General features: G+C 38.9%; 1 protein-coding gene and 7 non-coding genes across 13 annotated transcripts in view; all 8 read right to left on the bottom strand.

The window, feature by feature from the left end:
- Window positions 1–533: 533 nt before the first annotated feature.
- Window positions 534–15324, bottom strand: part of LOC139474805 (pumilio homolog 1-like) — a 54621-nt gene continuing 39830 nt past the window's right edge. For all 6 annotated transcript variants that reach the window (XM_071257957.1, XM_071257968.1, XM_071257949.1 and 3 more), the window contains 3 exons: window positions 10016–10263; window positions 8425–8508; window positions 534–6268 (listed from right to left, as the gene is read on the bottom strand). In XM_071257957.1, the coding sequence (XP_071114058.1) occupies window positions 6034–6268; window positions 8425–8508; window positions 10016–10263 (567 nt within the window). In that variant the 3' untranslated portion in view covers window positions 534–6033. The remainder of the gene's footprint in view (window positions 6269–8424; window positions 8509–10015; window positions 10264–15324) is intronic.
- LOC139480037 (small nucleolar RNA SNORA73 family) lies at window positions 6734–6954 on the bottom strand. The gene has a single exon (XR_011654385.1). It is a non-coding gene; the product is annotated as a small nucleolar RNA SNORA73 family (small nucleolar RNA).
- Window positions 10486–10706, bottom strand: LOC139480022 (small nucleolar RNA SNORA73 family). Its single transcript, XR_011654380.1, has one exon. It is a non-coding gene; the product is annotated as a small nucleolar RNA SNORA73 family (small nucleolar RNA).
- LOC139480052 (small nucleolar RNA SNORA73 family) lies at window positions 11293–11513 on the bottom strand. Its single transcript, XR_011654388.1, has one exon. It is a non-coding gene; the product is annotated as a small nucleolar RNA SNORA73 family (small nucleolar RNA).
- LOC139480045 (small nucleolar RNA SNORA73 family) lies at window positions 12012–12232 on the bottom strand. The gene has a single exon (XR_011654387.1). It is a non-coding gene; the product is annotated as a small nucleolar RNA SNORA73 family (small nucleolar RNA).
- Window positions 12827–13047, bottom strand: LOC139480060 (small nucleolar RNA SNORA73 family). The gene has a single exon (XR_011654389.1). It is a non-coding gene; the product is annotated as a small nucleolar RNA SNORA73 family (small nucleolar RNA).
- On the bottom strand, window positions 13923–14143 carry LOC139480066 (small nucleolar RNA SNORA73 family). Its single transcript, XR_011654390.1, has one exon. It is a non-coding gene; the product is annotated as a small nucleolar RNA SNORA73 family (small nucleolar RNA).
- On the bottom strand, window positions 15025–15245 carry LOC139480073 (small nucleolar RNA SNORA73 family). Its single transcript, XR_011654391.1, has one exon. It is a non-coding gene; the product is annotated as a small nucleolar RNA SNORA73 family (small nucleolar RNA).

Raw genomic sequence — 15324 nt, forward strand, 5'->3', positions numbered from 1 at the left:
ATTGCATCAGACTACGTGAGCACCTTGATTAAAAAACTGAAAAGATTTGGAATATCCGCTGACGAGTTGGCGGTGCACTTGCTTTGCAAAAACTGCAATGGATCGAAACCTGCACAACAGTTTACGAACCGGATTTCGATTTCGATTGGACTATGCATAGACTCGTTAGTGCAGCCAATATGTAACTCCATAACACCAGCCTAGTTCGGCAAGGGTGGAAACTGGACTTTTATAGTCAGTTAACTCTCTTGCGTCGGGAAGATGAATTGGGATACGATGACATGCATCATCAACTAAGTCAGCCAGCCTGACTACCCAACGCCTTTTACAGCAAGCATGGGTTGCTGAAGACCTATTCTATCCCGAATTTTCACAGGTCCATAGCTGCAGTAGTTCCAATTGTCTGCTTGGCTGTCTTGCAATAATCTTCAGTCTTCCGCCTTTACATCAATGTTCCACTGACCACCAGTCACTCCGGTATACATCAACATCCATGGTGTGTTCGCAAGTCATTCGCAAGTCAACAAGTCAGGTTCACAATCATATGATAACTTTATTTGTCTATAGCAAAACACGGCTTCTTACACTTGTACAATCTTTATACAGCATGTACATTTACCAAAGCTACCAGTGGGGTTGTAGAGTTTGGCAAGACTACATGATGCAATGGATGAAATTGACTGTTTACAGCTGGTTCGGCCCGTGACTCACAATGTAGATGTGAACTCCCCCAAACGATTCATACATTTTTACAAGATAAACAGCAGTTACTGTTAAATAGGGAATAAAAACCTGATAAATATACATGATTTGTATCGGACAAATATACAGAAGCTAAATTACATTACAATACACATTGAACAATATACAAGTATGATTTATCTTTCTGTTCCAATCTACAAAACATACATGCACACAATGATATATGGAATAATGGCAAACACATACCTAGTCAAAGGGGAAAATTCAAGGCAAATAGAATATCTAGATAAACACATAGCACTATCTTACCAAATACCCCTGCTTTGTTGGAAGAACCATTCATGGTAAGGGGGTTGAGACAAACAGCATTACCCCAGGGATTTGAAAAAAAATGTTAAGGAAAACATTTCCGCATGCTACATCAAGTCTATCCAACACCTCTACAGCATATCAATTTGGGCCCTGTGCTGTTGACAAATAAAACATCAAAGCATGGACATATTAAATATGTAAGAAGGTAAAATGTTAAATCCTTGATTAAATGTGTCAGAAAGTAACTGTCAAGTGCCTTCAGGACAATATCAGACCACTTCAAATCCAATTCTGAGGTTAAAATATATATATATCACACAAGCATCAAGCCATAGGCAATAGAATTTCTCCTGACTTTAAGAAGTCAGGACAAACTAGGAAGTAAAATTCAAACAATCGGATTATTTTTAAATAGAAAGGACAAAGCCAGGTATTTCTTCCATTTAACAGTAGTTCCACAGTGACTAGATAAATATTTCCAAGATGAAAGTGTGAAACCATGCCACTGAAACTCCAGTACAAAAAGCCCTTTCCACAAGAACTTATAAAACAGAGGAGAAAGGGATATGAAGTCTTTGAAGATATGTTACAACCCAAAATGCTAACTTGCAAGACATTCTGTCTATGATAAGAAAACAACATGCACAAAATACTGAGAAATGTATTCAATGTTACCAATGGTTTTGAACAGCTGAAAATAACAGGTCCCAATTTTAGTGCAAACTTAGCACAACTAGAATAAAATTTGAAAATACTCAAATTCATTGGTGATAGTTAGTGACATTTGTACAAATGATGCGAAATGTTTCCTGGGTTTTAATAACGAAAGTGATCTCTGTACATATTAATATATAAAACTGTCAGATAGCAAATCCGATTTACAAAATGTACATTTGTACACATGTCAATCTACACGAGAGAGTAATAATGTACACCTGCTGCTGTTTATTTCATTTGGCCGACTATTGACAAATTTCACAAAAATATTACAATACTAACTACAGATGAGTGCAAAAAAATGGGAAATATATATGAAATATTACAATAGGATTATATGATAAACACAGACAACGTTATTAAATGCAACATAATAATATACACCTATGCCTCCTGTCCCGCAAACTTGGGGCACTGGTTACCAGCAACAGTCAGTCATACACCTTTCAAGGGCAAAACCTGATTACCGACATTGACTGGTTGACGACTCAACCCAATATCACTGCAGGGGATTCTAACCATGCTGTGACAGAAACTTTCTTCCAGTATAGGCACAGGATATTGAAATAGCATACATTGGAATGTTGTTAATCGAGACCCTGAACTATTCCAGTGGGTAACAACTTGTGCAGCTTTCGACTGTACGCAACACAAAATGAAAAGTAGGAAGCAGTTATCTCCCCTGCAGTGAGATTTGAATGTTGGGTCGGCAGGTCCAGTCTAGTAGCTGATCAGGATGGACTATCAGAGTTTCATTGAGAAATGTGCCATATTCACAAAGGATGGTGGAGCTCCAAATTTACATAGTGATACTTCCCTCGTTCAGACGAGTCCCTCTGTACAAGATTATTTGACGTTTCAAATCTAATAGGTTTTAATCTTATCCTCTATATATAGCACCAGTATGGTTTGTATCTTTACACAGCGGTTACACCGGCTTCTTTACATTTGTACAAGCTGATAGAAAATTAAGGCCATTGAATTCCTATGCACATAATGTTACAAAAGTGATTTTATGAACATAACCATTACAAAATACTTGAATATCTCTTTACAAAAAGGTGGGTAGCTTACAAGGAGAGTGTGTGGCATACACGCAGGTTAGATGGGAGAAATTTACATACAATGAATTGGCCACCATGATTTTATACAAATCTTTCTATACACTGTTCTGTCTCTATTTACACTTTACAACTGGAAGGTTGGTTGGTACAACCTTAAGTTTCTGGCGACAGCTGTACAAGCAGTTGCATAGGCAGTGATGAACAAGTTTGTTTAATATACGCAAGTCCTGAAAGAACCCATCTCTGATATTGATGGTTGAAATTGGTCTCTTTGTCCACTTGAATGCCAAAACGTACCAACCTAACAATATTGTCTTCAGACCTTCAGTATGAGAGATGGGTTCGAGGCAGGATGACAGTCTAGTTGAATTGACAGGGAACTAGCCACGTATGTGCATCAACAGCATCAGAAGTTTTGTACAAGAAATGTACTGTATGTACCCTTATAACTTGAACAGACAGGACTTACTAAGTAAATTCATACGTTTGGTTCTCAGGCATTGAGTGTAAGCAAACAGACAAAATTTAAGATCTATATTTCTGGGTTCAGGACAACTCACTTAGGATAGTTGGGAAATTATCCCCATGGTTACCAGTATTAAACAACCACTGCCTGAGAACCAATTCTTTTACAATTTCTTGGCCCTGCAAAAATATCTTGCAGCACTAATTTCATCACTTTTCTAATTCAATACCAGATACTTTGATATCTAGAACTATCACTAGTTGATTGACAAACAAAATATAGATGGGAAAACAAGTTGATGCAGAAAATGAAGTACATTGTCAAAATTCCTCTTTCTTTACACTGTATGTAAGGTTTTATATGTAAAAATTTACAAAGCGAGACAGATCGCATGTTTGAAATGGAACTTGTGAGATTTGTACAAGTTTATGTTGGAGATGTTAATGATCTCATCTTAACATACATCACCAGAATGTAAACGCTATTGTACAATGTTATGGTTTGAACACTATAGTTTTACACATCTAAATATATATTACAGTCCTCCTTTAAACTCATGAAAATCAGATTTTCGGAGACAACATTCAAAGATATTTTTTTTACAAACCAGATCTTTTGGAGAAAATGCTAGATTGTACAAATGAGTTTCAAGTCGTTTGACAATGTTATATACAATGAATCCTTTTTGAAATAGATACAAAATATTCAACAGTTGCCTGTAGTTATTATTTGATTCCAACACAAAATGCTTTTTTGATTCCTGTTGTCAGTCACAGGTGGATGGATGTGGCAAACTTTGGCATGAAAATTTCCCAAACCGACAGAAATAGAGAACTACCTGATGAGTTACAAGAAGAATATTCAGTGACCTGTAATATCTCTCTTCACTGGCTCTGAGAAACTAATAATTTCAATAAAGACTTATCTAATTCTGACACATCCACACAATATTATTCCAGTGCAACAGCCTTTGTTAAGTTTAGATTACAAGATCACTCGGACAATTTCTAAGGAAGAAGATCCATACTCCATGCCTAAGTCAATCACAATATATCTCGTTTTACTGTATTGAAATCTTGCTGATTATTTTTCCCGATTTACGAGAACATGGTTATGTCTAATCTACACAGAGGCGTACCAGGACAATATAGGAACTTTGGTGTATGCTGACCAATGAAAAACGAGATTACATTCTTATACTGACAGAAATAAGTACTTCTTTAAGAGAGTTAAGTACTTGGGGGGAAAAGTCCTTTTCATGGAGTATGGATGACATTCCTACTGACATTATGACGGCTGCTTATGAGCTATGGTTGGTTGGGCTGATCACCAAGCTGACTCAGTTCACCACCTGCCCTGTCTCCACTGGCGGATTATTATATCTTTCTATATACATATTGGCAGAGGAACTAAAGGATCTAAGTAGTTTGTCTTTATTCAAATAAATCAAGATCTTTGGTTGAACCGGGTTGCAATGTACAAATCAACTATTTTGAGACTTTCACCTATCTATTCTGCAGAATGAAGTGAAGCAGAGCTTTAACCTTACCATTCAGACAAGTTATCCAGTTTGGAAGCCAACAGAATGTCACTTTATAAGTATTCACATCAACAAGCTGTGCATAATGACAGAACATAGCTAGTGCTAGAAATCCTTATTCTAGAATTCTCAAATATCAACTGCTAACTTCACATATGATATATACTCTTACAAAGATAGTTTAAGAGGTAACTTTAGCAATATCCTGTGTAACTGCTAGGTCAACAATTGTGAACTGGCTCAATTCTCCACCTTCCTACTCACTTTGGCCCATTGCCTATCTTCATTGAGAAGAAGAAAAAAAAAATGGAAAAAAAAAATCACTGATAAATGTACAACATTCACAACAACATTCAATAAAGAATAGCAGGTGCAGTAACCTTATGGGTGTTGCCAAGGTTCCAAATGGGCCCTCGCATCAACAGACTTAATACCATACGAAGATCAGGAGTCAAATTGTCAACCTGTGTCACCTGATAATTGGTCAAAGCACCTCTCTCCAAAAAGGGACTGATCACCTCCACCTGGTATATCAATTACTAAAAATCAAACAATTTCAACTGTAAATTCCGTCCTTAAGTCAATTTCAACGTTAACTCCCTCAAAGTGATTCCTAATGATGCAAGAACCTGCTAAGCAGCTTTCTACAGTTTGAGCCAGACATGCAATTACTATCCTTTGCCCGATCAACAAACCCACAAAGGCACTAGTCACACAAGCGACAACAAGAATAAAATGGATTATATAGATACTGTCACAAAATCTACCTATGGATGGTTAAGAAAAAGCAAAGAGAAAACCCCTAACTAGACCTCCCAAACTGTGTAAACAAGTAAAATACCACATTAGTACAAACTACTATTGTAAACCTGGCATGTGAATGAGCATCTCCTTTGGACTTGCAAACTGGGCGTTTGATTCTCGCTCGACCAATAAAGTCAGCAAAATTGATGCGAAAACAAATTTGAGAAAGGTGAAAGCAAAAATAAAATCTTCTACCGAATCTCATTTCCGAGAAACGGATTTCAAAAAAGGATTAGCCGGAAGAGTAACATTAGTATACACTGGGAAACGGACATTAGGGGTGGTTTTGTTATCGCAACCGCAATCTTATTTCTATCTCTGTAGAAATATCCAATACTGAACTGTTTCGCAGTTGATAAAACAGGGTCTGCTTTTGGATCCCAGTAGTATAAACTATTTTACTCTTCAGACACAAAAAGTAATGCTCTTCATGGAAGTGCTCCATTTGGGGGCATTCCAATGGGTCCCAGGTCAGAGTTGTTTTTCAGGAAGAACTTTTCTAGTTTGGCAAGAATATGCTTGCCATACGTGTATTTGCGCAAGGTTCCAATGTGAGGACGGATCTTGTGCATGAGTATCTTGCGCTGTGGTGGTTCTGCCACATCGATCATCTTCTGCACAACATAGTTGGCGAACTGATCCTTCATCATTGTGTACAGCGCACTGGAAAGAAAAGTCACATTTTAGACACTCTTCGGATATGAGAGCCTGTACATCGAGTCTGGGCCAGACAAATAAGTTATCATATTGTTTAGCAACAATCCACAACATCGGAGTACGATGACACACAATCAAACAAGTCGACAAACCTGCCCACCTGATCCATTTGGTCGACTCCTATGACCATACCTATTAGTGAGACATTCTAGCCTGGAAACCATGTAGGTAGTCCAACCGTTGAATTCGTCAAGTATAGTTAAATAGCATGAAAACAGTGTTGAAGATGTAACATTTTCTGCAAACGAAAGACAGTGCCAACACAACCACGTAACATTTTGTTGGGGCTATTCATAAAAAAGTAAGGAAGGATAAACATTCTACCATACTTTTTCAGTTCTGATGAGAAGGAAACATGCATGTCGATCTCCGTTTCGCTAAAAATCATTTACCACATTAACAACTTACAAGTTCTGTTCTCTGCATGGTTTGTCTCCCCTGTCACGGCCACAATGGCTCAGAGAAGTCTATGGAATATGCAGAGGTCAGCCCACACCCAAACAAGTTTAGGGGACTGGTTTTCTCTCCAACATTGTGGAAAGGGAATATACCTCACACCCAGATAGGGCACTCAGCTCCCGTCTGCCACAAAGACAGAGCCACAGTCACAGGACCACGGATGTCAATGTTGGTTATTGCTTGCTTTGTCATCCTCACCTTACTTGCGTCAATAATCTAAGTTTTGATTAGCAGAGACTTAAAACTGATTTCCAAGCACTATTAAAACAGTTGCTGCATGGCTGAAGCACACAAATGTGTTATTTACCCTTTCAACATGCCAACCAGAAGCTTTAAGTGCTATCACACTGAGTTCCCCCGAGACTACAGGGTGATAGATGAAGCCTACGTTTATCAAGGAAAATATCAGCTTGTAAAGCATATTTGCTTCTACAGGTCATACACAAATTGAAAGGTCTAATCCTACAGTTCATAAATACAAAAGCTTTGTTTATTACACAAATAAAATACATGTAATGTATCTATAACTTAATAAATTTTGTTTTAATAAAAATGTAAGCTAACACATTCATAACATCCACATGAAGCATCAAGGAAGTGATAATTTTGGTGATTTGTGACATTTAAGATTTCATAACATCCACTTAAACTGACTTACCTATTTCCCGATAATAGCGTCTTTATGCTGGCAAATACTTCCATTTTCGAAGCTTTGTATGTTTGATTTTTAATATCACCCGAAAGCTCTGAACATTAATAACATTACAGTAACCTCACCAGGAGTATTCTTGTTGTTGTAACATGGGATCTTATTGGATAGAAATTGGCATCCAATGATGCTTTTTGCTAGAATTAACCATGAGGACCTTGACTGGTCGAAATCAAGCATTTGATATAAGGCAGACAATCAAATTTATAATGTCGCATTATTCTTAAGATTTAGAGAAGGAAATTGCGATAGTGTTCAAAACATGAAACTTAGTGGAAATTTCGGAATATGCTGCGACCAGAGGCCGAGATTTCACATGCATCTATTTTGGCATTAAACAGCATGTCTGAGACAAACAATTGAGGCTACCAAGGCCAAGATGTTTTTTGAGTTACATTACATGATCACACAAAAAGATGGAAATATTTTGGTTTATCTCATCCATTACTTTATATAATTTTTTGATGCGTTCGATATGGACCGATTGTCAAAGCATTTGTTCCAGAGAAATTGCATCAACAACCTTGTGGGAAATACTTCATCAACAACCTTGTGGGAAATACTTCATAATTTTATATCTTTCGATAAATTAAAATGAAATACATATTTTCAGACATTGTGAAAAATGGAAGATTTAATAAATTACTGATATATAATATTGTTTGTTAGTCACCTCTTACGGCAAGCATGGGTTGAACCTATTCTACCCTGGATCTTCGTGGATCAGCTGATATATGCGACAGTTGGGTTCATGAAACTTCTGTTATTTTAATGTGGCTATTGAAGTAAATTATCTGAATTTCTTCCGGACGAATAACCGGCCAGCGATGTCTAGGGGACTCATAACGTCATGGCTGGTTATCCGACCCGAGGTGGTAAAAGAGTCAAACCCTACCTCACTCACTAAAGGATGGTAAATTAAAGGTACACCTACCCATCATTTATAGAGCAGACCTCTTCAATGAGAAACGCCTTCTCTTGCCGGGATGAATGGGACACACATTTCTCTACAACATTGCTGAAACAAAGAGGAGACCATCTTAAAACGTGTACTGTTCTGTATGAGGTGAGGTGAAATGGGGTTTAACGTCGTGTCCAAGATTATTGCACTTATATAGTGACGTGCTTGTACCTGTGTGTTTGTGTGGCTGCTTTTACTAGTCTGGACTGATGCTGATTTATAGTGCTAGCTGATTTATAGTGCTAGCCCACTGAGATACCATGCCGCAGTTTAACATGAATACCGTACTCAGACACAGTATACTGACTCCGAGCCAACCAGTCCTTGTTTTAGCCCCTTAATGTTGAGCGCCAGACAGGGTAACAACAAGTACCATCTTTTAATGTTTTTTTGTGTTCTGTACGAACAGTAAGACTAATATTTGTAACAGTGTAACAGTCTGCGACTTTAGACACAAAGAACGAGTCTAGTAAAGTGACTTCTGGTCTAGCAAGATCAGCCCGTACTAGTCCTTATGCTGAGACTAAAATCTACTGAAAGTAATGCCAAAATACAAGTACAGTCTCGTTGAGTTAAACACTTTTAGCCCAGACTGGAGCAACACAGGTGGTTATATAGTGTCTTTTTATTTAAGGCTATTGAGTACATGGACAGAACTAAAACCTACAACGTTTCATCACACACTTAAAAAATAAAACTTCTAAGACGTTATTACGTCCAATGAAGGATAACTAATATTAATTGAAGGCAATCACAAATGCTACGGAACAACCAGCATGTTGTCAAAGAATTTTCACTTGTCTTGGACTGAGGAAGGGAGGAATAGCCAACAGTAGCTGGAGTCAGCCATGATGGCTCCAAGTACAGTTTTGTGAAGAACAATGGAATGGATTTGACACATGCTACTCAAAAGAAGTTGAGGACCACCTGATTCTCTCATATTACTATAGTAAATGTGTCATGCCATGACAGGTTAACTGTAGTAATATGAAAGACTCGGGTGTTCTTTAAGTTCTTTTTTCTAGAGTAGTACATATCATGCAGCCAAACCTTCAATTGGTCCAAGGCAGTGTTGGAAATTCGTTTGAAAATTTGAACAAGGGTGTCAACTACATATTAAATATTTATGAGAAAAGATCAAAGATCAACTTGCATAGAGTTTAAAAGTCAGTCTATTTCCATCACACATTCTTGAAAATAAAATAAAAGATGAAACTCTGAATATCAAGCACCGCTTCAATGCTTTTCTTTTGTCTAGGAAACCCTTAGATGCTTTACTTCCTTCAACTAGGAAACCCTTGATTGATTTACTTCTATTGTCTAGGAAACCCTTGAATTCTTCACTTCCTTCCAACTAGGAAACCCTTGATTGATTTACTTCTATTGTCTAGGAAACCCTTGAATGCTTTACTTCCTTCAACAGGAAGCCCTTCAATGCTTTACTTCTATTGTTTAGGAAACCCTTGAATGCTTTACTTCCTTCAAGTAGGAAACCCTGGAATGCTTTACTTCTATCATCTAGGAACCCTTGAATGCTTTAAATCTTTGATCTAGGAACCCATACCTGGCAAATTTGTGTTGACTGAGAAGCAAGACTTTGCCTCTGATCATGGTTACAATCTTGCTCTTATCCTCTGGGCGGCCATGTTCCAGAACATGCTGAATGACGTAGTTGCCGTACTGGTCTTGCACTAGACGCTCGGTGTGTTCATGCAGCTCTTCAAGGATCGGCATTGTTTGTTCAGGCATGCAGTGTTCCAGGATTCGCTGGATGACACGGCAGCCGTAGGGGTGGGTTGACAGTGTGAAAACCTGGGAGGAGGAGAAAGGAACAAAGGATGTCAAACAAAATATCACCTTTTGCTGCAAATCACTTACACGAGAAACATTCATGTACATTAAATTGTTTGATAAGCATTACAAAGAAGTTGACGGATGACAAAGTAGACAATTGATGGATAACAACTAACAGTAAATAAAGAAGTTTTTATCCATAAATTGCATCTACTTTGTCATTCATGTACAACTTATAAGTTTTGTTCTCTGCATGGTTTGTCTCCCCTGTCACGGCCACAATGGCTCAGAGAAGTCTATGGAATATGCAGAGGTCAGCCCACACCCAAACAAGTTTAGGGGACTGGTTTTCTCTCCAACACTGTGGAAAGGGAATATACCTCACATCCAAATAGGGCACTCAGCTCCCGTCTGCCACAAAGACAGAGCCACAGTCACAAGACTGTGGATGTCAATGTCGGATGATATACAAATTCAGGTACACTTAAATTATATGTTTTGTGACATGTTCGGTACATGTGGAGGTGATAGTAACAGGGCAAAACTATTTGTATCTTGTTAATTTACAACATATTGAACATAAAAGATATACATGATGAATCAGCAAATCTGGCATTTTCAATATGGCTTCCACGGTGGCCATATTTATTTACCTCATTTATGGTTTGTTAATATCACATGTAGAAATATCCCAGAAATCCTTGGTGGCTATTCAATAATCAAGTCTGGACCAATCAAACAAGTTATTAATATCATGTTCAGTGTACAATGACATCCTATCAAACGAATCACTGAGCCTGACCACACCCATCCACGTAGACATCTCTTACAAATAATAGTGAGCTGAGGTAAAATTTCAACCAAGATCCTCACGGGGTTGGCCATATGTAAATCAAGATAACAATTCTGAGAGCACCCATGAAAAACTTCATTTGCATACATCTTTTGGTTTTAGAGGAAATGTTGAAAACAAACATTTATGACTGACGTATGGTGTTCATGGGCACACATACTTTCAGTGAGCTGAACAGAGAGGGAAAGAAGATGTCCTGTTCTCTGCATGGTTTGTCTCCCCTGTCACAGCCACAAGGGCTCAGAGAAGTCTATGGAATATGCAGAGGTCAGCCCACACCCAAACAAGTTTAGGGGACTGGTTTTCTCTCCAACATTGTGGAAAGGGAATATACCTCACACCCAGATAGGGCACTCAGCTCCCGTCTGCCACAAAGACAGAGCCACAGTCACAGGACTATGGATGTCAATGTTGGACAAACAAATAAATTCTGGCAAAGACTTAAATTATATGTTTTGTGACAAGTATGAGTGAGTTAGTGAGTGAGATGGTTTTACGCCGCATTTAGCAATTTTCCAGCAATATCACGGGGGACACCAGAAAAGGGCTTCACACATTGTACCCATGTTGGGAATCGAACCCAGGTTTTCGGCATGATGAGCTAACGCTTCTGACAAGTATGGTATGTCAAGGTTATAGTTAATGGGATAAAATATATGTATCTTGTTATTCCGTATAGCACATGTTAACAACATATCCAACTAGAAAGATACATGCAAACCTGATGGCTTCAATATGATTGCCATGGTGGCATGCAATGTTTATTCCTAATGCAGGATATTTACCATCCCCAAACACACTTGCCTGATAACCTCTATTTATCCTTTTGTTTTGTTTGTTTGGGGCCACAGACTTTCAGTTCAGGGCAGCTGAACACAGGGGAAAGTGAAAAGTGTCTAATGCACTTCAGAAGTTCTGTTCTCTGCATGGTTTGTCTCCCCTGTCACGGCCACAATGGCTCAGAGAAGTCTATGGAATATGCAGAGGTCAGCCCACACCCAAACAAGTTTGGGGGACTGGTTTTCTCTCCAACATTGTGGAAAGGGAATATACCTCACACCCAAAAAGGGTACTCAGCTCCCGTCTGCCACAAAGACAGAGCCACAGTCACAGGACTATGGATGTCAATGTCGGATGATATACAAATTCATGAAGACCTTAGTTATATGTTTTGACATGTTTGGTACGTGGCATATGTGAAGGTGATAGCTAACAGGGCAAAACTATTTGTATTTTGTTAATTTGTATACCACACATTTACAACATATCTAACTTAAAAGATACACATGATAAATCAGCAAATCTGGCATTTTCAATATGGCTGCCATGGCGGCCATGTTTATTTACCTTTTTATGGTTTGTAAACATCACATGTAGAAATATCCCAGAAATGCTCTGGTGGCCAGTCTGGACCAGACAATCCAGTTATTAATATCATGTTCAGTGTACAATGACATCCTATCAAACGAATCACTGAGCCTGACCACACCCATCCACGTAGACATCTCTTACAAATAATAGTGAGCTGAGTTAAAATTCAACCCAGATCCTCACGGGGTTGGCCATATGTAAATCAAGATAACAATTCTGAGAATACCCATGAAATACTTCATTTGCATACACCTTTTGGTTTTAGAGGCAATGTTGAAAACAAATATTTATGACTGACGGGTGGTGTTCATGGGCACACATACTTTCAGTGAGCTGAACAGAGAGGGAAAGAAGATGTCCTGTTCTCTGCATGGTTTGTCTCCCCTGTCACGGCCACAATGGCTCAGAGAAGTCTATGGAATATGCAGAGGTCAGCCCACACCCAAACAAGTTTAGGGGACTGGTTTTCTCTCCAACATTGTGGAAAGGGAATATACCTCACACCCTGATAGGGCACTCAGCTCCCGTCTGCCACAAAGACAGGGCCACAGTCACAGGACTATGGATGTCAATGTCGGATGAGATAAAAATTCTGGCAAAGACTTAAATTATATGTTTTGTGACATGTTCGGTACGTGGCATATGTGAAGGTGATAGTTAACCGGGCAAATATTTTTGTATTTTGTTAATGTGTATATTACACATTTACAACATATCCAACTTGAAAGAGATCCATGCTGAATGGGCCAACCTGACGTTTTCAATATGGCTGCCATTTCGACCATATTTATTTACCTTTTTTTTGGTTTGTTAATATCAAAAGTAGAAATATCCCAGAAATGCTCTGGTGGCCAGTCAATAATCAAGTCTGGACCAGTCAAACCAGTTATTAATATCATGTTCAGTGTATAATAACATCCTATCAACCAAATCACTGAGCCTGACCACACCCATCCATGTAGACGCCTCTTACAAATAATAGTGAGCTGAGGTAAAAATTCAACCCAGATCCTCACAGGGTTGGCCATATGTTGGTTGGTTGGTTGGTTGTTTAAAGCCGCACTCAGCAATATTCCAGCTATGTGATGGTGATCTGTAAATAATCAAGTCTGGACCAGACAATCCAGTGATTGACATCATGAGCATCGATCCATGCAATTGGGATACAATGACATGCATCAACCAAGTCAGCGAGCCTGACCACCCGATCCCGTTAGTCACCTTTTACGACAAGCATGGGTTGCTGAAGACCTATTCTACCCCGTAATATCTTCACGGGTCGATTGACCATATGTAAATTAAGATAACAATTCTGAGAATACCCATGAAATACTTCATTTGCATACATCTTTTGGTTTTAGAGGAAATGTTGAAAACAAACATTTATGACTGACGGGTGATGTTCATGGGCACACATACTTTCAGTGAGCTGAACAGAGAGGGAAAGAAGATGTCCTGTTCTCTGCATGGTTTGTCTCCCCTGTCACGGCCACAATGGCTCAGAGAAGTCTATGGAATATGCAGAGGTCAGCCCACACCCAAACAAGTTTAGGGGACTGGTTTTCTCTCCAACATTGTGGAAAGGGAATATACCTCACACCCTGATAGGGCACTCAGCTCCCGTCTGCCACAAAGACAGGGCCACAGTCACAGGACTATGGATGTCAATGTCGGATGAGATAAAAATTCTGGCAAAGACTTAAATTATATGTTTTGTGACATGTTCGGTACGTGGCATATGTGAAGGTGACAGTTTACAGGGCAACACTATTTGTATCTTGTTAATTTGTATACCACACATTTACAACATATCTAACTTAAAAGATATACATGATGAATCAGCAAATCTGGCATTTTCAATATGGCTTCCACGGCGGCCATATTTATTTACCTTTTTTTTTTGGTTTGTAAACATCACATGGAGAAATATCCCAGAAATGCTCTGGTGGCCAGTCAATAATCAAGTCTGGACCAGTCAAACCAGTTATTAATATAATGCTCAGTGTACAATGACATCCTATCAACCAAATCACTGAGCCTGACCACACCCATCCATGTAGACGCCTCTTACAAATAATAGTGAGCTGAGATAAAAATTCAACCAAGATCCTCACAGGGTTGGCCATATGTTGGTTGGTTGGTTGGTTGGTTGTTTAAAGCCGCACTCAGCAATATTCCAGCTATGTGATGGTGATCTGTAAATAATCAAGTCTGGACCAGACAATCCAGTGATTGACATCATGAGCATCGATCCATGCAATTGGGATACAATGACATGCATCAACTAAGTCAGCGAGCCTGACCACCCGATCCCGTTAGTCACCTTTTACGACAAGCATGGGTTGCTGAAGACCTATTCTACCCCGTAATATCTTCACGGGTCGATTGACCATATGTAAATTAAGATAACAATTCTGAGAATACCCATGAAATACTTCATTTGCATACATCTTTTGGTTTTAGAGGAAATGTTGAAAACAAACATTTATGACTGACGGGTGATGTTCATGGGCACACATACTTTCAGTGAGCTGAACAGAGAGGGAAAGAAGATGTCCTGTTCTCTGCATGGTTTGTCTCCCCTGTCACGGCCACAATGGCTCAGAGAAGTCTATGGAATATGCAGAGGTCAGCCCACACCCAAACAAGTTTAGGGGACTGGTTTTCTCTCCAACACTGTGGAAAGGGAATATACCTCACACCCTGATAGGGCACTCAGCTCCCGTCTGCCACAAAGACAGGGCCACAGTCACAGGACTATGGATGTCAATGTCAGATGAGATAAAAATTCTGGCAAAGACTTAAATTATATGTTTTGTGACATGTTCGGTACGTGGCATATGTGAAGGTGATAG

This window comes from Haliotis cracherodii, unplaced genomic scaffold, assembly GCF_022045235.1.
Source record: "Haliotis cracherodii isolate W230 unplaced genomic scaffold, xgHalCrac1.p SCAF_1, whole genome shotgun sequence".
Taxonomy (NCBI): Eukaryota; Metazoa; Mollusca; class Gastropoda; order Lepetellida; family Haliotidae; genus Haliotis; species Haliotis cracherodii.